The 26,191-nt window shown below is 32.7% G+C and overlaps 1 protein-coding gene across 1 annotated transcript in view; it reads right to left on the bottom strand.

Annotated features, from left to right (window-relative positions):
- Positions 1–4,866: 4,866 nt before the first annotated feature.
- LOC123537770 (uncharacterized) overlaps positions 4,867–26,191 on the bottom strand; it is a 38,870-nt gene continuing 17,545 nt past the window's right edge. Inside the window, exons 12-22 of the mRNA XM_053534208.1 lie at positions 17,398–17,487; positions 12,958–12,990; positions 12,563–12,601; positions 11,668–11,747; positions 11,339–11,413; positions 10,203–10,271; positions 9,140–9,266; positions 8,647–8,784; positions 8,145–8,315; positions 7,585–7,755; positions 4,867–6,886 (exon numbers count right to left, since the gene is read on the bottom strand). Coding sequence (XP_053390183.1) covers positions 6,471–6,886; positions 7,585–7,755; positions 8,145–8,315; positions 8,647–8,784; positions 9,140–9,266; positions 10,203–10,271; positions 11,339–11,413; positions 11,668–11,747; positions 12,563–12,601; positions 12,958–12,990; positions 17,398–17,487 — 1,409 coding nt within the window. The 3' untranslated portion in view covers positions 4,867–6,470. The remainder of the gene's footprint in view (positions 6,887–7,584; positions 7,756–8,144; positions 8,316–8,646; positions 8,785–9,139; positions 9,267–10,202; positions 10,272–11,338; positions 11,414–11,667; positions 11,748–12,562; positions 12,602–12,957; positions 12,991–17,397; positions 17,488–26,191) is intronic.

The following is a 26,191-nucleotide window of genomic DNA, read 5'->3' as shown; positions in this document are numbered from 1 at the left end:
TTGCTTGACTCGCCATCACAATAGTGTCCGTATGGATTAGTTTCAGGGCTTATACTTGACTTCGATCGTTTACGCAATCCCCTGTGACATGACACATTACAGCCAGTCCATTCACCTCAGCCGGTCCATGTACCGTTCATAGCCTTTGAGGCAGGAAAATGAAGAGTGTTGTAGTATCTCAACATTGAACGATACTAAATTAATACAGTCTTTTTCAATCAAGTGTTGTTCAGAATACCGGACACCATTATGCTCATAACCCGTCACAAAATTTATTACAATTTGCCAACATTTATTACAACTTGCCCAGTCAACAGACAATGACTCTGTATGCATTTCGTTGTAAATAAATCCATCACATACCCATTTAAATAACTATTAATAACAATATTACACTAAATCATCATTGCATTACAAAATTGATAAATTGCATTACACAATGTATTAATCATGATTTGCCTCATAAATAGTTGTATTGATATTTCTTAACATGAACCACTAGATAATTTTTGTACTTTATATAAAAACCACACGATAACTAAAACGATAACATGTTTTATAAATAAATAAATAAATATATATATAGAGTTTTCATACAGAAGAAATGTGTACGTGTATCATTACAGGATGCACTTAACTTCTATCACTGACAACCTTTTTGAGTTCAACGATGCGTGAGAGCCATAACAATCAAACAGTATATATAAACATGCTGTCGGTTTAATGATTATGCGGGAGTAGTACATGAATTAGTATTTTTTTCAGTTCGTCTGTATATATTTTTAGTATCCGACTGCAGATTGATTTGAATATAAAAAATATATAAATACAAACAGAAAAAGACAAAACTTTATTCGTATTTAGCGTTTTTTTTTCGGCTTTGAGTCACAGCGATACATTTTGTGTCATCATTATTGCCTCATTCCATCTTTAAAAGATTGATAAAAGACCATTATTCTGAGTCTGGAAATCCAGTTCAAAGCGCAGACCTTCCATGCACTTGGTATGTTCTATGCATGCGAGATTCTATTCGCTGTAAAACGTGTTTTATTGTTTGCTCTAGAGCTATGTACGAGCTGTCTTAATATAGCAATGTATTTATCTATATCACTTGAAGAGTGTACTTTCTTAATGACACATAAATAGAAAAACTATGTAAAATCACCAAGTGATTAGCACATTACAAAAACCTACAAACAGAATCTATCTATAAATAAAAAGCTTATGAAATAAATGAAAAATGAATGTTCATTTAACCTTGTCATATGATATAGAGAATATTAGGTTACTGCTTTTCTTAAATTAAGATTATCCCCCCGAGTTTGAGAAAGGTTTATCCACCTCGAGGCCTGCCGAGGGGGATAAACCTTTCGGAGACGAGGTGGATAAACTTAAGGTAAGAAAGACAGTAACCGAATATTCTATTTATCCCGCAGCAAATAAAATCTGTGTATAACATATATTTCCTGATAAAATGTATTTTTCTATACAAAAATAATCCAGATTTTCACTCACTTGTAAATTCCTACGCCCTTGACTGCTTGATCCAGTTACAAGCGATTCCTTACAATAAAACATTACTTTTATACTTTGCCTTCTGAAGTTTTTTGTATTATAAATCATCGGTGCTAACGGGGCATTCGTGTACAAAACAAGCAGAGTGGTTTTGACTCGGATAAAATACAGCCGAAAACCGCTCTTGAGATGAATTCAAATGCCCGCAGTCTATACCTTAATTTACTCTATTTCCGTACAAGACAATGTGAGGTAAATGAAATTCCTTCCACCATGAATGGTTTAGATCCAATAATTACAATAAACGACTGCTTAAATCTGGTTATTTGTGTAAATTTCTTATTAAAAATGAGGGAACGCCAAAATATACAAAGTTAAGGTCGATTCATCCAGACTTTAAAAACCGTCACCATACCATTCCGTATTGAGGTTTACTTGGATAGAATCAACCAATGTTTTATTTTTTTACCGTGGCTGTCCTCATAAAAGGATGAAATGTTTGAGCTTCGAACTCTTGGCCGAGTTTATACAGCCTACAGCACATATATTTGAATAAGTAGTCCGTTATCATGAGTGCCTTCAAATCGTATGTTTCACCATGCACACAAGTAAGAAGCAAAATAACTCCGAAATAAATCAAATTCATTATCTTAAATGTGTCCACAAATGTTGATATTTAACAATGAAGAATCTAGAGTCCAAGATCTGTGTATAACGTCAGCATCCTATCAAAATATTGCTATGTAGCAGCGGTAATGTAGCAGAAACCTCGAAATATTCAGTTCCTCAAGGAGCTGCAATAATTGGCATTTCTTCGAAAAAAATACACGAAATTCGGACGGAAAACTTTATATTATCTCTATCTTTATATACAATATGGGTACCTCATCTTTTGATCGAAAAGCAAACAGCCAAAAACGTGCAAACAATGATGCGTAAAATCTCTGACATTCTATAAAAATGTAGATGAAAGATTTAGCTAACTTTTCAAAGGGAAAAGGCAATATTTTACCATTTCGCATTTGAAAGGCGAATACTAAATATACACAGTGGCCAATGACAGGACAAGATTGACCAGCTTCGCAGAAAGGACATAGACTTGCAAAAAAAGGGTTATTTTATGATTTTTATCAATTCCAAAGTCCCTGTGGATCAAATATGCGTTGCAACCGGTAGATCTGGCAATGTTTTGAATAAAGTTATTTAAGTTTCGTTTAACGTGGCCCACAAAACGGTTAACGTTGAATCTGCCTTATACATGACAATGCATTTGCACACAAGAATGATATTGTACACCAGTATTTTCAGGACCAATAGGTCAGATAAGTGCCGCTTCCTCATTATTTGCCCATCATATGTCTCTTTAATCTTTCTTTTGCTTGAGCGTCCGTGACAAAGTGGTTATGATCGCTGACATAGAATGTCTTACCTTTTAACAAAATTATAATAATGTAGGTTGAGCCTCGCATCGTTGAAATCTTACTGTGAGTGAGCCATCCAGCTGGGTTACGGATTCTAGCCAGCTTCCTGTGCGTGATGACTAAATGCACAAATGGGCACATGCGGTCGTCATCCACAAGTAAAAGCTAAAAGCTAAAAAGTCGCCATATGACCTATAATTGTGTCGTAGTGACGTTACACCCAACAAAACAAACAAATGATTTTTTCTTTGATGCGAAAAAGATGGATTGGCGTCCATACAACGTCTGAAGTGGCCTTGCTGTATGTTTGCAAAATATACCAATATGCTAAGGGGAGGTTACTCCTTTACATTCAGCTCATTGATAAATAGGAATGAAAAGTGTCCTAATTTAACGTTGGACGATTTGTTGGACTGGTTTAAGCTATTTGTTTTAATACAGATTTTCTTTATCTTATACCGACAGGCTCAATTTTTTTCTGAATTCCCCTCGAGCAGTTTCAGTTTACAAAAAGTAAGCTAAACAGGTCTTAACAAATGACGCAACATATACATACAGCAGCATTATTCCTCAAGAAATATTTTTCATGCAGGTTGGAATAGATGACTGAACGCAATACCTCTGTCTTATTCTATGTCACATATTCGTGATGTTCCACCAGATATTTTTATATCATATTGAGGAAAAATATTATTTAATACGTTGCTGTTTAAGTGTTCTTTATTCACACAGACAATTTAAGTAATGTAACATATATTAAATGTTGTTTAAACAATGTCTAATACCTGTTATTTTTAAACACTCATGAAGGTAATAATATTCAAATGAGCTAACCGTAATATTGCGGGAAAATATTATTTAACATTATGCTATTTAAGTACTATTTATTCACACAGACAATTTTAGTAATGTAACATAATATTAAATGTTGTTTATACATGTATCATAATTGTTATAATTAATTATTACAGCACATACATAATGAATAAACACTCATGAAAATTGTGTTAAAGCGAAATGCCTCCAGATCGTTCACAACAACAATTTGTTTTAGATAACTTGAAACAAATGCTTTATTTAATAGAAGGCTTTAAAACTTAATTACTAACAAACTTTAAGTTATGGAAACAAATGAAAATTTGCTGTTTTTAAACTTTTTACGATGAAAATCGAAAAGTGTTGGTCACGATTTTTACTCCAGGTAAAATAGCTAAATTTTGAAGTCATTATTCACTAATTCAGCTATTAATAACGCTATTGGCTACGACAACGGGAAAATGTCTTTATTGCCTCGGCGGACCGGGGTTCGATTCCCGTCACGGTCATCATTTTTCTTGATTTGGAATTTTTTAAAATACTTTAGAAACAAAAATTCATATTCTAATGTTCACAATATGGTGCTGTTCTTAAACAATATGCCTACTATGAATTTAGCAAACATATTGAATAGAAGGAACTTGGTCAAAATATTATGTAAAGTTTTACTTTGCCAAGTAAAAGCTAAGGATGTCAACTATCAAAGGAATATGATAATTTTTCATTTTTTCTTCTTTATCTGTAGAAATAAATAATTATACGTTATTATAAGATGTAGGCTACGATAGACGCAACGCTATAATAAAGTAATTGATAAGTTTTTTTATTACACTTTCACTTGATTATATTAATATGTAGTTAGGCGGATCAAGATTAAGACTGGATGTAATTTTCAGACATTGTAAAACATGTTGATATCTCAGTCTGCCTCATCGTATCATTGACATGGTATAAAAGTACATATCTAATAGTGTATTGTGTACGAAAGGCAACAAACACTTATATTATGTTACCTTTATTTATGCCATTATACCTTTAAATTCTTATTTTTTATCGGCGTTATGCTGTTTCTTTAATAAAGATTTAAATTTTTACATGTACATGCATGTCTGAGTTTATCAAAAAAATAAAACAAAATATCAAAAAAAAAAAAAAAAACAAACAAACAAAAAAAAAAAAAACGTGTCATCCTTTTTTTCGGATATGAATTATGGTTTGCAGTGGCTATAATATTTGAATACATGCCAAAATCTGAAAATAATGTAACATTAGCTATTAATGATCTATAAGTGTTAAAAACTTTACGTACATAATTATGAAAAAATCGAGGATATGATTTGAAATGAGACTATTCTAATTTACATCAAATGTAAATTTTCAAGCAAATGTCTATGTTGAGAAACACAGTGCACATCATAATTACATCATACATTATCATTCTTTCTACTTAATATGTCATGCATCTTAAATCCTCCAGAAATGTAACTATTAAAGCATTTTGGAAATTATATAACAAACAAATTCGTGTTACGTAATATATATACACTTAACATATTCACATGAAAGTTTACTCAAATGCATACACCTTAAGACATCGTGTTATTTTGATAAAAATCTTGTTTGTAAATGCTAAACATGTTTAAGTATTTTAAACCGGGATAACATATTATTAACTTTGAACATAACCTTTTAACAGTTTAACATTTAAGTGTAAAGAAGGAAGTATTCATTTTAGACGTGCAACGAAAAATCAGCAAAATTAAAACAAAATATCGTGGTATTGATATTTTTATCCCGAGATAGATACGCATGCATTTTGCTCTTTTAATGGTGTAAATATCAAATGTACAACAAAATCTTCGTGTTTGGCGATATACAGCAATTAGCTGTTACTGTCTTTCCTACGAATGAAATCATCTGGTAAAAACAACATTAAAAACTGTAATTGTATATTGGAGAACATAAATTTCTACAATAAATCAATTCCTTTTCAAAGGGATCTTTTCACAAATTAAATTTTATAACTGGAGTTTCATCGATACATGAAAACCTAATATCTTAAAATCGTGGTATAAGAGGCGTGCTCTGTGCTGTAAATGTCATAACACGAACTACATGTACATTGATGTGGATGATTAAATAAGTATTTTCACGTAAACCGGAAGTAATCCAGATAACTATATAGTCATCTTGTTCTTAACACAATATTTCTTGACAAAATTCATAGTGTTAAGTTGCCAGTTATAACACGCTTCCATTGATATAACTGTATTATAATTTTATAAATAAGGAATACTTGAGAAAATATTTAAACACTGGTTGTAGGTTTGGATGAGAGTATCCGGCTCTATCCGGCTCTGCGGTTAGTGTTTATTGGGTAATGCGACAGGGCCTCGGTTCGGACTAAAAGGTTACTCTCTAGCCGGGTATTCATGTCAGCATCTATTGCTAGTGTTAATTTTCTTATACGGTTGGGACAAGTGTTATTCGTCTATTGTTTCCTCTTTTGTTTAGGTTTACAAAAGAGAAAGAAATAGATACACCAATATAACTCATCAAAATACAATTCAAATAGTCATTGTACGAAAGACTACAATTTGCCATCAAAAATCATTTGCAGTCAATTACTGCTCATTATTCTGTTTTCTGATACAAACTATAAAAGATAACTTTTCGGTTCTAAAATTGTGCAATGCTTTTTTTTAGATGTTGGTATGTCTAGCCATGAACAAGCACACCAGAGAAATAGTTCTTGTGGTAAATATTATGTTTACAGATAAGAGTTGTACTATATGACCATGTTTTACCCCATTGTACATAAACCCTTTCTTTTGTTTTCAGCTCTACAACAGCTTGTACTGAAGGACATTCACAACTGTGATAGGCATACCCATAGGCAGTCGCGTATGACGTGCTTTCAACCATTATATCAAAATGCATGTTTTTCTGATATACTGTGCACATTTGTGCGTGGAAAATGTAAGTGCCATTTCTTGGAGCCACAAAGACGCCAGTGGAACTGTTGTAGGAGTCACCCTGGTTTGTAAGCACGGTTGAAAACACCATTGTCTGGCCGCGGCTTGGTCTTAAGTCTGTTACTCCATAGGCATTGAAAGCAACACTAGCATCTGAAGCTTATCACAGAATGAAAATTATTCAAATATATTATTTCCGAAACAAATGATTAGAGCTAATGTTAAAATACAAACTGAAGACAAACGTATAAGGTAAGGTTGTTTGTTCACAGTTGAGTATAACGCTTCAAGTGTTTCCTTTCACACACTTAATTTTGAATGTTGATAGGACAATGAAAACGACAAAACAACTAAACGTCAATATTTTATATAAAAGATCATCACTTTAAAAGAGCTTCTGATATTTTATTTTTCTTGAATAATTAAATCATTGATGCTTCACTTATAATGATTATATCTGATAATGAATTTAGCCATTAAACCCAAGCCCAGTTTACAAATCTCAAAGTATAACCATTTAAGGAAACATTCCACTTTACAAACATGTGAACGAGTTTCCTTGATACAAAAATTATGAAAGATTGTACTTCAAAATCCTAGAAATAATGTTTATTTCGTGTTTCCGTGACAATACGCATTGTAGAACGATTTCAAGGTAACATGAATAAGGTAATGCGCGATTTAACTATATGGAGAAATAATCTAATTGCTTTAGACAGTATGTTCGTATTACAAAGAATACGGACCTGTTTTACAAGATTATTATCTCTTACTTTATGAATATGTTGTGTTCAAACAACAAAATTTAAACGTTGGAAGAGTTTAGGTTAAATATTAAGCTTTTCTTAAACACTTACTGTCACATGACACTTGCTTGCATAGCTTTACGTCCATAGCGTCGCCGAAACAATGGTCACCATACCTCAAAGGGTATGGATTGGTGCATGTCCTATGCCTTTTCTGTATCCCCATGTCACATGTAACCGGACAAGATCCCCATTCCGACCATTCGCTCCATCCTCCGTGTACTGTAATGAGACGATTATATATGATTTTAAGTTTTTTATTAATATAAGTTTTTGTCACTACTAAGTACTAATTTCTTTCCTTTTTTTCAAAATTAAAACGTCCCTTCAAATTATTAGTACCAATGATAACTCGATTTGTCAAAAGAGTATGAAAATGAGTTTATAAAAATTCTAACTTGTATAAAGTATGTTGTGAACATAAATAAGTGTAAATGATGAGATGTAACAGTTTTAAAAAATCCTCTACTAGGTTAACATCACGAATTATCATACTGTGTGTCGAAAATGGTTTTTTTTTTGAAAATATCAACAACAGTTACAGCTTCTGATTGAACATGTGCTCAGTCAGTTATGAAACTAATCCTCAACCTGAGAGGATATGTTTGTACCTGGACACAACGGTCTAACGCAAGGTTTTGTATCAGTACTGTTTCCTTTACAATCCAGTCCCCGGTAAGCTGGTGTTGGGTTTGTACACGTTCTTACTCTTGTATGTTTTCCATAACCACATGTCACATCACATGATGACCAAGAGGACCAATCAGCCCAGTTACCATCAACTAATACGTAGAATTTAGATATGTCAGATATGTTATCTTATGAGTGAATAAACTTTTAATGCCCTTAGGTTTAGCCTATACAATGCAGAAATTTTACTGTTTTATAAACATTCTATTATAACTAATTGATTTCTTCATACAAACGCAATCGAATATAATATTACGTTTTTTAAAAGGATGTTTTGAATTGCTCACTGGAATTATAAGATTTTCATTACATGATTATGTTTTTGGATATATTCTTTTTCATCGTTGAACTATTTTTTACAGATCATAATCAAATGATATAAATAGATTAAACACGCTCGTGTATCAGTTACAAACTGCATACCTAATGAGCATAGTTTACAGAATTTTCGGCAGATATGCTTCGCTTCATGTATGTCCTCACAAATGTCAAACTTTTTGTTCCAATAGGCGCAATCCTTAATGTCCTCACAAGGTGGGGCTAGAATCAGGTCAGATAAATCTAAATTATATGTATCAAAATACAAGATACATAATGAATAAACAGACCAATAACGCAATAATAAGATTCCAACTACGTCAATAAATTAAAAATCAGGTTTTCAAGTGGACTCAAGATTTGCTACACACGAAAAAGAAGTATGATTATGCATGAACAAACTAAGCTAAAAATAATAATAATAAGGATTATCTGCTTTTAATAAAAATATAAAAATGCTTACGCGTGATTCGTGGGAACAAAAAATATTTTCAAGTGTTTCATTGTATCTCTTCCTAAAAATATTTATTACATACCAACCTACAGAAAATTTACTGAAAGTGTAATATATGTACATGTCTGTAAAAGAAATACTTACGCGTTTTATGATTACACAGGTTGTTGTTGCACTTGTCACTTCCACAACATTCATTACATTGTTCGATCGGACGCTCGTTGTTCATTTTTCTGGACATAGTATCGTAAACAGGTATTTTACCACAATTCTAGAGTAATGAAATATTAAATCATTTGCATCCAAATTGTATTGACATATAATTTTATGATAGCAAATTGACTAGATTTTGACGTTTTAAGGTATGTTTAAAGGTGTTTATTTGCAATAAAAAACAATTTAATGACATTTTTTATTATAGATTTATTAAATGCGGAAAAAGACCGATTATTTGCAGTCAGATATAGATGAAATACTGAAATGTATGTTTTATGATAATGTTTTAATTATTCTCCGCTGATTTTGAAATGTTTAAAACGTTAGATATGTTTTGATATCAATTCAATTTCTTCTTTCATAATTGCATTAGATAGATATTGGGATGTCTTAACTAACCGAAACAAAGGCTTAGCTTTTAAAAAGTGTGTAGCTTCCAAACTTATTTCTTTTAATCTATTTTAACCGCGTAAACGCGTAACGGAGATACGTAAAGCTAGGTACATTGTAAAATAGTTTTACAAAGTGTGCACCTCTTACAAATTTCAGATAAATATATGTTTATAAATGAACATTTTTGACAAGTTTGATACTATTTGCATCTATGTATTAATTTCTTACGCAAAAAATTACATATACGATAAAAAAATCCATCATAGTGGGAAATATATGATTTTTTTTAAACCTCTAGTGATCACAATTAAACATAATTGATCATTTGATCAGTTTCGATGAAATCCATTTCTTGAACAAAGTTTAATTAACCGTCTTTAAGGAACCGCTGAGGAATCAAGACAAATTTGTTAGGGGATATTTTCTTCTAATGCATTTAATTTAGCCCTCCTTATGTCTAACTTAGTGTTTATAATGATAATTCATTTCTGATTGCATGAGTAACATGATTTCAACGTACATATATTTACATACCAAACTTGTTGATAATATGATTTAAGTGTTGCTGGAACAACAAATATAATTGCAAGTATGGTACCTGATTGTTTGTACACCCCATCGTAAATGTCAGTTTCTGTCCAATGGTTTGGGATCGTGTAAAACATGACTGTAAAATGAAAATAAAAGTGATTACTCAGCACAGGAAGTATGCACTCACCGTTTATATTCCTTTTGATATGAGATATATTATATACGTAATATTGTCACTTCTTCAATTTCGTCATTTATCTATTAAAAATTTAAATGGTAAGATTGTTTTTTGTGTTTAGCACCGTTTTTCAACAGCATTTCCATTAACAAGCAGTCAACCTAATCAGTGTTGAACTTCCTGGATTCTGAACCAGAACAAACCTGTTCTCGGCAAGTAAGAGCTAACTTCCTCACACGAATCAGAGGTGAGGGACAAATGTTTTCAGACGCAATGTCTTTTATCAAATCTTCACGGAGAACGTATGCCCCACCCGGGGATCGAACTCTCGACCCCGCGATCCGTACATCTATGCTCTCTTTATTAAGCTAAGCAGGTGGGCTTTAAACGGTAAAGGTAGATTCCCAGGAAAAACAGAGCATCCCAAACACAGCTAAATAGCTATAAATATTACTTATAATGTGATACCTTTATCATTGCAAACACTAAGTGGTTTGTTAAGGTTTAGTTCAATGCCGTTTATTCAATTAAAAAAAAAACAGAATAAATTCAACATTCTTCAATACACATCTGACAGTTTCCTACACGTATATATGCAAAATTTTCCTACAAACAAAATTTCGCTGACTTTGTGTTCTGACTGAGAATATGTTTTAACAAGATATATGTATTAAAGATCAAAATCAATTAGGTTTATGGTATGAATTGAAGGGTACTCAAAAAGAAGGTATACTGTTACGGGTCCATTACCTTATATTCATTCATTCACAAAAAGTGCCATTACAACAGCATTGACGTTTTTTGTGGCGGATTTGATTTTTTTTTTTGCTTCCTTTAAACTGATTATTATTTACCGTTCCTCATTAACAACAACAATACAGAAAGGAGACACCGTAGTTTTAGCGGGACGGCAGGTGACACCCCGCTTACTTACTGGTATGTCTAGCATTATAGTTGTACTTCAGAATGATCTATGTATGATTTAGCAAATAACATATACACTGATAAAAACTCAAAAAAATTACTTGTTCCTGGATGGAAGAAATTGCCCGACCTTGTACAACTTCGACAATGATATTTGGCTGCTCTGTCACCAGCAACTTGTAAAATTAAATCTCAGGATAAAGATTTTATTCCGTAGGTTTTACCGGATCAACGATTTAATATTTTAATCCGACAACAGTTCTTATTCAACCCGTGACATTGGGATCAAATGTATCTGAATATCATAAAAACTTATCGACTTTGCTAAGAAATTTTCTTATTACATACTAGAATAAGAATGCATATATCATTTGTTTAACCTTTTGTAACATAACATGTGCCTTTCCTAAAATAAAATGGCATTGCGTACCTGTTTACTTCCGCAGTTTGAAATTGTTTGACAGCTGTCCAGACTTTCTATATTATTGCACGAGTAACACGACAAAGAAGCTGAAAGTTAACGTAAGTAAGTTAAAAGTGTATTACCGCTCAAGTTTTCATTGCATTTTCATAATTTAAATACTATACTTAGGGCCATTTCTAAGCCCAACACTTATATAATGTCATGAAATTTGATTATTTGTGAACGGATGTCGTTTAAGTTTTGAAACAAATACTTTAACTCATTAGATTTACTGCTCCATATAGTTTATTCTCTATAGATAAACATTTAGGTATACAACTTAACGAATGAAACAATCAGTGTAAAATCCGAATTCACAAAATAGCAAAACGCAAAATTCTAACAAAGTTAAATGTAGGTTAATCATGGAACAGTTTGTAGGTTTATGTAATTAGCATTTCGTGTGTCCTCCCAGGGATCTCACATCATGCACACAGCTCTGCCTCATCGACAGGACTTAGATCCCAATGATCCATTGGGGGAATATTCCTCATTTTCTGCACAAGGTTCTATCTAGTGCCTGGGAATTTCGAGTCTGCGGATCGTCTCCGTAAATGTGTGATTTAAATCTGGTCAGTACAAGACGTAAAAAGGTGAATAGTGTAAATAAGCATGAGCCAGAAATTAAGTAAGTACATCCAGATTGTCCTAGTGCACGTTTTCGTACATTTTCAGTATATACCCTTCATTGAATATGAAGTAGTAATTTTGTGACAGCATGATATCATAATACACATGTTGTACTGCGTTTTAGTTTTTTAAAGAAAAAAAATATCCATCCGAAGTTTTCATTATAGCCGTATATTGTGCGAAAACTAGCCATAAGGGCCATGAAAAACAATTAGCAAATGACTCTACATACCAGCTCTTCTAGGAGCAGCTAACAGAAAAAGGATGAATGCTGAAAGTAGAAAATAATTATAAAGGATAATACAAGTCGGATATTACTTATAACAAATATCATGATTTTAAGCCTTTAAAGATACTTTTGAAATATAAATTATTAACTTTCAATGTGACAGTGTAATCCCCTTGTATAATTAGCTAAAACAAATTTCATAACTATTCATATTTTTTTTGTATACGACTGTATCAATGCTGTTTATTATGAGTCGTAGTAGTCTAGATCAACTTGAAATCATTCACAAAACAATGTTAGACTGTCACAATTGCCAAATTCGTATCAAATACATGCAGAGTTTCAACACATCATGGCATAAACATTATTATAGCATACGAAACAGAGAATATAGTTACCTCTATAGATCATTTTGTTGCCACTCAGACAAGCTGGAATTAATAGAGAAAGTATTTCTAATAGTTTATAAAATCACTTTAAAATTAAAGAGTCAAGACATGATAAATACATAATTATCTTTTTCTCAGTAAGTTATATATTGGTATGTCATTCTTAATACATGATCAAAAGTTGTATCTAATAAATAAATATTGTCTTCGATTTAAAAGCATGTAATTGTCTTCACGGAACAGAAAATTCAATGCATGTCTTAGTCAATTAATAAATAAAACATAGACATTTTCCATCAGTAATGCCCCTGTACTGTTGCAGAGCATAGCATATAAATGAATTATCTTTGAATTGTTTGCAAAATTTACTATCACAAAGAACAACAACAAAAATAACGGCACGGTAGAATTCAAATGGCGTGTGATGTGTTGCAATATTAAATTATTTTTATTTGTATGTACATTTTGTAACAATTTTCCCTTATGTGCCAAAAGTTTACATTTGTATTCAATCAAAATGTATTCATATGCTATAATTTTCCATTGTTTTGATATGTCACAGTTTTTATTCTTAATGCAACAGAAATATTTTCATATTCGACAACCTTAATGTGTATGCCGTATGTTTTAAATATATTCATTTGTAGTATTCAAGTTCACTAAACTGTTTGTTGCGGCGAAAATGATACAGTAACTGTTCATGGCAATGCCTCTAGAAGAATAAGTTGGTCTCCCATCTAGACATACTTATGTTCTATGAGTGCAAATAAAGAACATAGATATAATGTTGTTGTATACAAATAAGGAAATTTAGAATAAAAACAAAAAAAATCACTAAAGATTTTATAGAATATATATAATTCATTATCAATTTTAAATGTGATTTTGTCGCTTATAAATTCAATTTAGGGCATGTTATAAAAAGGAATGGAATATAAAGAAAAATATGTCATATAAATACTTTTTGTTGTATTAATGTAATATTATAAAATATAAATTTAAATAATGGCTGGTAAATGAAACATTTATGAATACTAATAGAATATAATAGCTTACTTGATACATTTTTATTGAATATAAGTGTAATTCTTTAGCATATAGATACGTATTATAGTACTAAACAGCAACTATTGAATAAAGGTTGAACATTTTAACATAAAGATATATTTTTATGGAATTTTTTAAGCAAATAATTAAGTACAAATTACGGTAAATAAATAAAATAAGATCAAATATAGATATGAAACTTGTGCACATAAAAACATTTATATTGCAATACATAAAAAATTAATGAATAAAACTTAAAACTGTATCCTATAAACACATGCTTCTTGGACATAAATGTAATTTTATTGCAAAAAAGCACAAATTATAGCAGAACAATTATAACAAATCAATGGATACAAATAGAAACTTTTAGCATTTAGATACATTTTATTGAATGTAAATATAATTATAATGCATATTAATACAAATATTGACATAACAATAGCGAATCGTACAGTATTGCGACACATCCTACGCCATAAAATCATAATGCAAGATATTTTTGCATAATGATACTCAATTTTTTTGTATTTAAATTTGTAATGAAAAAAGCTGTTTACATTTCATTTTATTTAATTAAACATAGTTTTCATTTTAAATATAATTTTCATACAATGTAATATCGTTGTAATTGCTTTTGCTATATCATCTTTTTTTATAGTATAGAGTTATAAAGTTTACAGAAAGATAAAAATACTTTTGATTTATATTGTAGTAAATTTTCATTTTCATCTTGTCCCTAAACGATTTGAATTAAATTTGAAACAGTTTGATGGTATTATTAAAATAGTTTCTGCTGTTTATATTATTCCTTATTTTTATTTATCTAGTTTTCGTATTAATAACTCTAATTATTATATCTCTTGTTATATAATAATGATTACTCTATTATTACAATTTATACTTATAAATTTAATGATTACTGATGAAAAGGATAATAATGATAGAAAAAAATAATGTAACTATCATAATTATCTTTTGCATTGAATTATATACATTTACATTTAATCTATACTCAAAACGTTTACTTAAGACGTTTGAACTCATTTCAAATTAAGAATTCTATCAATAATACAAATTATTTTAACTTAAAATAATTTACTTTATTTTTCAAGAATAAACTCAGTATTGTCAATGCTACGCCCCTGAAAAGCGATTCGGCACTCATCTAAATAGTTACTATGCATTCGGATACATTTTTGTTTTACCTTGCTCGTGATTGGTTCCAATCAAGCAAGCCGCATACATTCATTTAGTTCGATTAAACCAGGGAATGTCTCTATTGCGGGTAATAGTATTTAAGCATGAAAACCCCGTGCAAATTTCTCATTTTGCTTTCAACCGATACACAGCTACATTGTCACATACAAAGTTCAACAAAGATACAAACTTTACCCACCCACCCGCCCTAGTTACCATTTTTCACTGTTATTGTTAACAACTTCGTTAGTAGTCTAACTAGCATCTAAGTTATGGATTAAATGTAATTTCAATTGTGCTGCTGCTGTGTTCTTTCGTGTTTTTTCAGTATTGTTATTGCTGTTGCCACTGTGGACTTGTGAAAACCCTTTTCACTGGTGTTGAATACAGTCGTTACACGAACTCTTTCAGTCAACATTTGGTGCTCCTTGGATCTGTTTTGATATAGACTTTATAATAGTTGTGCTGGCTAGTTTATAAGCTTTATTGTCCTATCAGGACTTTTAAAGTTGATACAGTGGTACATTACTAAATCTCTCAATTTACAGTGTAAATTTCATTTTCAGTTTTGTTTTGTTTTTTACTTGATACGTTCGCATAATTATTGTAGCCGAAAGAATGATTTAAATGTCACTTAATCAGCAGAAAAGCTCTGTCAGCTGAGAGTAGACCGTCAAATTACTGAATTATTAATCAATTGTATTATTTCCTCGAGACCGATGTTGAAGTTACAGCTTCATTCCCGTCGGTTAAGGGGCATATATGACCGTTTTCCTTTACATATAATTAAAGTGTTTAGTGGTATATCTAATTTCATTTTTGGGATTCTGTTGCGCTTGCCAAGTTGTTTTTCCTTACTTTTTGCCCATGAGGTTCTGGCAATCCTAGCTTGCTTGTTACTGTTACGTATGCCAAATTGCTCGACTTATTAAGATTCAAGTCAAGAGTAGCCTTTCTCGTAACAGTGTTGTCGTTTGCTTTCATTATTCGCAACAGTGCTTCCTATTCGTTTAATTTTATAGCTTTGGACTGTTTGCACTATGTTCCTCAATTAAAGTTTATAGTTTGGTCTATTCTCGGTTGATGGGAGCGAAAACATTCTGTCAGCTGAGAGTAGATCGTCAAAATTACTAAAATATCAGTCGGTTATATCATTTCCTCGAGACCATTGTTGAAGTTACAGCTTCATTCCCGTCGGTTAGGAGGCATATATGACCGTTTTTCTTTACATATAATTCCAGTTTTTAGTAGTATACTTTGTATTATTTTTAGCTAGTGTTGTGCTTGCCAAGTTTTCCATGTTGCGTTTCTAGGTTTTGCCCATGAGGTACTAGCAATCTTAGCTTGCTTGTTACTGTAACGCTTGCCAATTTGTTCGACTTGTTAAGATTCAAGTCAGAATAGCCCTTCTCGTAACAGTGTTGCCGCTTGCTTTCATTATTCGCAACAGTGTTCGCTTAATTTTATAGCTTTGGACTGTTTGTACTTTTTTCGTCACTTAAAGTTTATAGCTTTGGTCTACTCTCGGCTGATAGGATTTTAATGCTTTTCAAGTCAGTTGCTTCGGCATACCCTCTTAAAGTTTTAACATTAGGTGGCCTCATATCCCCACACTTGTATGTGTCATACATGTTATGATATATAAACATTGATATTATGTATGTAAAGCTAAGGTAATTACTTAAAACTGAAATATTAAGTACTTTTGTGTTGTGTTTTTCGAATGATAAATTAAATGAAAAGGAACGAAAGTTGAGAAATGTAAATTCTAGCTTTGAAATGATAAAACAGACAAAGGAAAACAAGGAAAATTAATTAATTCTCAGTCGAAAATCTTGCACACAGATATGATACTCATTAGTCAATACCAGATTAATTATTGATACTTTTTATCAGACTCAGCACTGTATTTAATAATGAATTATAATGTCGAAATCAAGTTTAAGTGATATAATTTAAAATTATATAATTAAGTTGTGTCTGATGGAAATTACAATAACTTTTAGATAAAGCCATATATTGCAACACTATTTCAAATCTTCAAGCAATATTCAATACTAACAAGAAGACAAAAAGAAATAAACTATATTTCAATATTTTTTTTTCTCATGTGAACCAATTTTGTCAAAATAAATAGCACGAACAATTAAGTCTTCTTGAAATTGTCTGAAATAATAAGAAACTCAATGTAAAAATATTTACCTGCTGCATTAAATTCCTGATATGAATTTAAGTAAAATATTTTATGTGTTATCTCCAAAAGCAAAAGAGCAGCTTTGACGCTTTGATACCCATGTTAATATTTTAAAATATGACTATACAGGTCTTAGGCAGATGTAACACATTTTATTTGTTTCACAGAAACACATGAACGTGTTTGCTACATATCCTTTTTTATCTTGGGCCATATTTCATGTCGTTAGGAGGACAGGCAGACAATCTATGGTATGTCTTAAACTAAGTATTCTTCCTTTTTAGAACATTTCTGTACAAAGCATCATTAAACCCATTGGAATTAATGTATTTAACATAAAGACTGAACTGGGGCCTCCGTGGCCGAGTGGTTAGAGTCGTTGACTTCAAACCATTTGCCCCTCATCGATGTGGGTTCGAAACCTCATTTGAGGCGTAGAATTCTTCACGTGAGGAAGCCATCCAGCTGGCTTACGGAAGGTCGGTGGTTCTACCCAGGTGCCCGCTCGTGATGAAAGTATGCACGGAGGGGCACCTGGGGTCTTCCTCCACCATTAAAGCTGGAAAGTCGCCATATGACCTAAAATTGTGTCGGTGCGACGTTAAACCCAACAAAATAAAATAAAGACTGAACTGCTCTATTGTGTATGTGTGTTGGTTTATTGGAAGGCTCTGTGTAATATCTTTAAAAATAATGCAGCTCGAAAAGTAAGCAATTATATAAAACAGACAGTAAAGGCAATTCATGCTTACTTATCACAACTACAATACATTAGACCAGACCAATTATGACAAAGTGCCTAGCAGAAAAAAACTATCGTGCACATCCACAACAAGTCAACTAATCTAGTAACATTAGGTTTGATGCTGCTTTGTAGACACTACCAAATTTTACAACTCATTCGTACTGCTTCCATATTTGTATCTATTCTGAAATATTCTCACAAATCAGTAGAGCCGTTTGAGTCTTTTTAAGTGATTAGGTGCGGAGAAGTGATATTTTCTCCCCTTGAAATGTAACTTCATTTCAAGGACGCATTGCATCATAAAAAGTGTTTGCATAAAGCGACAGAATTTAATTCAGAATAGCTGACAACACCAATAAATGACGTCCGCGAGGATACAAGATTTTAGCCAAAATCTGGAGGTCAGTGCCTTTAAAGGCAAACTTTTGCTCTAGTATAGCCTTTCTTTAACTGCGCAAATAAAAATTCCTTATTTACAAAGCCATGTCATCTGTTCCCTTTTTTACGTAAGTCTTTGTTTAAATATGCTATCTCTTTTAACCATACGACACTGACCATACCCAGTTCTATTGTCAGGTTTGTTTGTTTAGATGGTACATAAAGGGAGACTGGTGATAAGATATTTTCTTCTCCATATCTACAAAATACTGAAAACAGATACCTCCTTATCACATCAAACTTTGACAGTGTTGTAAACAATAAAAAATGTTTGACTTAAAAGCAGTATAAGTAGATTGCCATTATAATCTTCCGTCTCGCATATCCCACTTGTAAATGTTATTTTGTGGCTTTATTGCATTGTTTAGGTGTTCAAAACATATTGAAAAGATTCACGTAGACATACCGGCTACAACCAGCTACAAGGGGAATTCAAAAAAGTGTTAGTCTATCAATAAAAATCTAGTTAAACCTGTGTGTAATTTAAGCATTTTGTCTACACTGCTTCCTCAAAATATTCATCGTTAACTGAAACTTAATTTTCCGTCCGGTATCTCTATGACATGAACGCCACAGGATAGTCTACTCCTGATATGATATGGATTTACTGACACTGCATAACAAATGGCGCTACTGGAATTGACGTCTTACCAGCTTTTTTTCAGTAAAGAAATGTGCACAAACATCAGGGACATATATCGGCCGAACATGGAGGGTGCGACAGTTTCTTATCTGGCTGGTCCTCTTATTACTGCTGTACAAAAACCTCTTGTGGGCAGATGAATTGTCATGAATGAGGCAGATGCCCCGTAAACCACTTTGTAGGCGACGTCTATGTAATGTTTTATAACTAATTTCAGAACCTTATCCCTGTTAAACTTTCCAGTAACAGAATTGCAGGGTGAATTTGAACAAAATGGCCTTAGAAAAATTGAATAGAAATGTGTAAAGAGCCTGTTTGCAACTTTGTGTTCTTTTTGCAAGAACTGTTCGTTCTTTAACCATTGTTTTCAGATGCTCGGCCTTTGAACTAATATATCATGTATCTTTACCTGTGAGAAATCCATTAAACCTTCTTTCACCTGCATTTCAACAGATTTTATAAGTTATTTGTACAGACCTTCGACTATTTAAGGTGTTTGGTCAGATTTTCATGAACCGCTTCCGATGAGAAGCTCAGTGGTTCAGCTATTTCGGACACTGTATAATGTTTTGAGACTATATCGGCACATAAGCAATATTAGGAGACAATTCTGACCTTTTAGGGCGCTCATCACGGATTGGATCTGAAACACTCTAAATTCTACCGTATGAAATACCCTTACCAGTCAATAATGTGTTACGCTCCATTACGCTTAGCCTGTACGTTTAACGTTAATCTCTGACAGCTGCGTCACAGGGTCGGTGTTTTGTGTCAGTGGTTAGGGCAAAAGACTATCATCTAAGCGACCCGAAATAGAATCCCACCACAGGCCTATGGGATTTTCCGTTGTAAAATGATATGCTCCTTGGTTTTTAACGCCTCAAAATTGGTAGGATTTTGACATTTTCACTTGTCGATCTTGTGATATTTTAAGCGTAACGAATCATCGAAAGTCCAACACAAACAGGTGAGACAAAACTGTTTTAATGGTTAAAAGTGCTTCCGTTTGCACACTAATCCCACTTATTTGTTATTATTTGTTTATGAGTACATAGCAGGTTTGAAAAAAAGCCAATCTCTGATGCATATGTAATGTGACATTACAACAAGGCGATTAGAGGAACACATGCATGAGATATCAATATTCAACACCTATGAAGTTACACAAATTACATTCAACACATTGTCCGCTAGTGCTAAACATAGCCACCTGACGGATAGGGTCCATGTCATCGATCATTGTCGAATTTCACATTTTAATTGCAAAAGACTTGACAATGACAATCCAAACCCTCTTCACGGAAGTTTTTCTTTCCATTTACAATCACAAAGATCTACGGACGATAGAAACATGAAAGAATACACAGATTCGCTAGATTCTATTGCTTTTTCGTTTTTCAGTTCGTTTATTGTTTACATATTGTAGCTTGCCTTGTCCTACTTCGGATTATAAGTACAGCAGCACCTTTCCAGGGCAAACATAATAGTAATGTCAAATAATGTCTCGTATTGATAGTTATTAGGTACATTGAAACAGTGTCCCTCTCTGTATTTTAAACTAGAAGCTTTTTAATTTTATTCTTCTGTTAAACAAGAGCTCGTAGAACACAACTTGCCCACCTTGATTCTTTTAGTAATTACACAAGGAACAGCAATTATTAGGTCACTGTACACAGTTCTACTGTTCTTGGTCAAGGCGACCTTGACCTTTGAATTGTGGACCTCAAAATCAATAGGGGTCATCTGTAGGTGACGATAAACTCTCCGTTAAATTTTTGTGAACCTAGGTCCAAACATTTCCCGGAAACTGTTTCAGGTCACTGTTACCTTGACCTTTGATCTACTTACCTTAATAGGGGTCATTTGCTGGTCATGATTGACCTCCCTATTAGGTGTTGTTACCCTAGCCCACAGAGCTCTAAAGTTAATCGACTGGAAACTGTTTTACTTTTCCGGGTCACTTGTCCTTGAACTTTTGCCTACTGACCTCAGAATTAATTGGGGTCATCAGCTGATCATGACCAACCACCCTATCAATTTTCATGATGCTAAGCCCAAGCGTTATTGAGTTATGATCCGGAAACTGTTAAAATTTACCTGATCAATGTGACCTTGACCTTTGATCTACTGACCTCAAAGTCAATACAGGTCATCTGCTGGTCGTGCCTAAGCTTCTCATTAACTTTTGTGATCCTAGACCAAAGCGTTTTAGAGTTATCATCCGGATAATGTTTAACTATTCTGGGTCACTGTGACCTTGACAGTTGACTTTCTGACCTCAGAATCAATATGAGCCATTTGCTTGTCATGATAAACCTTTTCGTAAACTTTCATGATTCTAGGCCCAAATGTTCTTGAGTTATCATCCTGAAATAAATTGGTCTACATACCGACGAACCAACCGACCGACCGGCCGACATCTGCAAAACAATATACCCCTCCTTCTTCGAAGGGGAAGGGGGTATAATAAAGTGATACCAGTAAGTGATGTTAATAAGTCTTGGTCGTTTGCGAACATATAGTGCATTTATCTTTGTAATAGACATCTCACGAACCAGGTACTAGGGAACCTAAAGGGTGGTATACCTTGATTCATCTTTCATTCATACGCTCAATTAAATTTTACTCTCAATTATCGGTAACGTGTGTGTGCTGTGAGAAAAACCAACACTCAAAGTTGAGACGTATGAATTGTGCAGCATAGGGAAATAATAAACAAAGAAAAATTGTGTGAAAGGAATAAAACATTTGCAACGCTTTTGGTCTAATGGTAAAAGCCAATTTTTGTATTGCTTTTTACCAGTATCTGAAACTTCTTTCATTCACTGCACCGTTCTTCCATAACCTCAGATCCCCTTTCTAAATTCCAGTTTGTTTAGTTCTGCCCATTGTTTTCTCGTTTGGGGCAAACCTTTTACTTTATCTGGGGACCAAACGCCGCTCTTCATGGAATTACACGCCTCAACACGTGTATCATTGAAGGTTCCATGTTCACCGCCGTTTGAATACATCTGCGGATGTCTCTAAATTGCTTTTTGTACTTTTAGCATGTGTAAATGTTGAGTTCTGCTCAACCCGGGGCTAGAGGGCGTGGACGGTAGCATGCATTTCCACTACCGTCCATGAACAGGCTCAATCAAACCGAGCCTGCAACATTTTCGTTTTTGTCGTGTCGGACGACCTGTGAAGTTTCCACTTTTCTCTATTTCAATGCATGGTATATATGGTAAACTAGACGGACATGAACATGTTTAAAAAGTTTACTTGCCTGTGTGCTTTGCCTGTGTGCAAGTAGTTTTAAACTAAATTAAGGAATTTTTGTTGTTGCTGATAACACTTTAATAAGATACATAAATGTGAAAATGAAAATATTACAAAATGATAAAATTATAAATGAAATCGTTAACCTTGATAACGTGCTTAGAGTTTATTACATTCCGAATTGGCGTACAGCAGTGTGTACAATCCAATATGACTTCCTCGTACAATGAAGTTAGATATGAGATCTTAAAAAATGACATGGTATAGACATGGCAAACAAGTAGTCCGAATGACGGATGTTGGTAAAATTAAATGTTCAATATTCACAGGATTTCTTTAGCACAAGTTTTTCTTAATCTTGATAATAAACAGGCATATATGAATTAAACAAGAAACTGTAAGAGCGTTATCAATATCCCCTGCTTAGGGACTTAACAAAATTATACAGGCAAATACAACAACTCCTTCAAAGTAATGTCAATTTATTACAAATGTCTATAAACTATAACTATATCAAATGATTCGCGTAGACGAAATAAGTTTAAAAATGTCCGGAAAGTTTTGATTAATGTATGCATTGTATGTTAGTATTTGTATTTAAGATATTAAACGTGACTAGTTTATAAATTAGTAAGGGAAAAGAGGTGACAATTAATGGAAGTTTTATCATATTAAAGGAGTGTAAGTAAACAACAAATAAAACACGTCCCATTTACATAGTACGGATTTGTTTTTAAATCACGCAGCAGTGAACGGTAATTCCAGTATTGCGCAAGTGCAGAGCTGCACTGAATATCAGTTTTCCTTTGACTTTAATTCATGAAAAAAAATCATATGGTCGTACCGCATCAGTTTTGTTTTTGAAGTCCTAAAACTCTGTTTAAGCTGCTTCTTTTTTCCTTAAATAATGAAGATTATTTCGCAAAAGGTCATTTTGATTATTGATGTTGATAATGACTCAGATTGAGGAGAAGTAGGATAACATTTATCCTTGAACATTTTGGGATGCTCTGTGCTTTCGAGAAATTTACTCTTACTTTTTATCTTTTATTTTATTACTGTAACAGTCATTTTGTTTTAAGGAAATAAATCGCATTTTAAACAAAAAACATAAAGTGAAAGCAATTGTCTTATCATGAGACCATACAGAAAGTCTTAGATTTTATTATTTAAAAAAAACCGCAGAAAAAGGCTGTTACAAATGCTTTGAATAGACGATTTCATGTTTTCACGTTTGCAGTCGGCAGTGTATGACATTGGTACAACAGTCTTTCATGTAATTTGAAATATGCCATATAGCATTAAGGGCCTTTCTGCTTATCTAGTTTTCCTCCTCAATCTAGAGCTTTTTACCGTTGTATTAACCCGGTAATAAAAATCGAAAATTATCATTATAGCTATCATACGCTGCATATAAAAAGCATTTATAGTCGTCGAGTTCCGATCTCTTTTCGTTTCGTAGTTAATTTGCAAACATTTCAGTAGAGTTTACATGCTACACATGTATCATGCATGTAATAATGTATGCCTGTTAATCAGGGCTTAGATACTCTGGTTAGTATAGTATCAGAAGATGTCCATGTCAGTTTGTACCCACGATATGGTTGTCGACAACACTAATACAAAAATGTTATTGCCCTAGAATTTCATCTGTGTAACTTTTAAGATGTAATAGCCCATTTCACAGGAACTTCGGAATCTATCGGAAATTTTCGTAAAGTCATATCACGTGGAGACTTATCAGCTGATCGCCTTGACCAATGAAATACTTGTTCTTAATTGTACATGACTGTTTTGTAATGGCGAGTGCTTCAGCAGCAGATGAGCGTCCTTCTATTGAATTAAAAGACGCTTGTTCTACTGGAAAAAATGCCACAGACTTTTAGAAAATTCAATATTTCTACTATTATTACGTATTTCCTTCATACGCATTCAGATTTTCGCTCTATCAGGGAAGTTTCTTTCGAGCTGTACACGATTGGACACGTACGATTAAGTATATACATGTATATTGTTACAGTAGCGTATATAGGTCAAGTTCCGAGACAAAGAAAATGTAGAAATCTAGTTGTGATTTTTTTCCTGCTGGAATTCTGTCCTTGTATTTTCACGTCACTTCTCTCTGGTTAAACGTACTGAATGGTAAACAATAGAATAAAAAGTTTTAAGATGACGTTCATGTTTTGAAAACAGAATTACGCGCCGTTGTTTACAAGTTTCGTACCCAAATTGTTTAGATTTATGTTACTATTTATAGCATATTACGACTGTATTTTTTACATGTATCCTCCAGCATTTGATTGGTCAGACGATTATGTGTTCGGATCATAATCGTTGATTTCCGTGGAATCTCGTTCAAAGCCGTAGTGAAATGGGCTATGGCTTTTTTAAATTTACCCAAAATTTTGTCAGTTCAAAGCCTTTTACTCCTTTTGACTAGTTACAACTTTGTATTGGGTGCTGCCTCGAACACTTCTGGGTGAATATCAGGTAGATATCAAATAGCATTCATTAAACAAAGTCGGCCTGGTATGTCGCCCATGCATATTTGAGACCATTTAATTCATATTTCATTTTACTTAGATATTGTCAATGCATGGTTAGCAAAGAAAGAAAACAACTACTTGAACACAATATTCTTTTATAATCAGTTTTAGATATTATTGAATTGAAAATATTAGTGATTATGTTGCAGTGTCTGCTCATAATGTAGATGTGTATATTGGGTAGCTTTTACATCAGCACTGTCATCATACAGTCGTGTTGATACTACTTTATCTCGAAAATTGTTAAATTGACACTTACAATAAATGACTGGCTTGACACAAAACAGAAAGTGCAATAGAGCCTTAAACTAAATTAGATATCTTCCTATTATGTTTCCCTTACTTTCATAGGTAAAGTACCTTTTTCAATATTTGATTTTTTGATTTTGATTTTTCCTAAAAAAAAAAACGAAAAAAAACATTTTGAAATCAAACACATTTTAGGGTTGCATGAGACGGTTACTTGTAATGTCAAACGGTTACAAAACAAATGCGTTCGTCAACGTTCATGTACATACTTTTGTGAATGATACATGTTTATTTGATCATTTTATGTAGCAGCAATGACATCAGTTTTACAGACATGATAGAGCTCCATAACACTATCAAGTAGTAATGCAGTAAGATAGTATATTTGATAAAAATGCCAGTATGATAGAAAAGAGAAATTACATTTCAATAAGCGTTTAACGTTAAAATAATATATATATAACTAAAATCATAAAGTGATAAAAAATATATATCAACCGTGACACACTCCGCTTGACCAGTGTTTGTGTATGAGTTTAAGCATGTATGTTACTATGCATATAAGTGAAAAATGTTCGTTTTCATGGTCATTTATGTGTATATAAGGGATGAAAACTAATTGAAGAATAAATGAAATATTGAAAACTTTTAAATGGTAGTAGACAATACAAACTATTACATTTTGTATGCTCACTTAAGTATGTCAAGTAGATCATTTCCGAGATTTATGACACAGTTAAGCGATTTCTATGATTCTGCTAACCTGATCTAGGTATGCCAGGGTCAAAAAACACCTTTAAATGCAACTCCACTTTTCTTATTTAATGATAACTATTTATAGTACGGGTAAGGTTAGAGAACTAAAACTTGAATTTAACATTACATTGAATAAATGAAAGCCTCTTTCATTAACGTTTAAA

This window comes from Mercenaria mercenaria, unplaced genomic scaffold (assembly GCF_021730395.1).
Source record: "Mercenaria mercenaria strain notata unplaced genomic scaffold, MADL_Memer_1 contig_3464, whole genome shotgun sequence".
In the NCBI taxonomy this organism is placed as follows: domain Eukaryota; kingdom Metazoa; phylum Mollusca; class Bivalvia; order Venerida; family Veneridae; genus Mercenaria; species Mercenaria mercenaria.
This window is presented reverse-complemented; position numbering and strand designations above follow the sequence as displayed.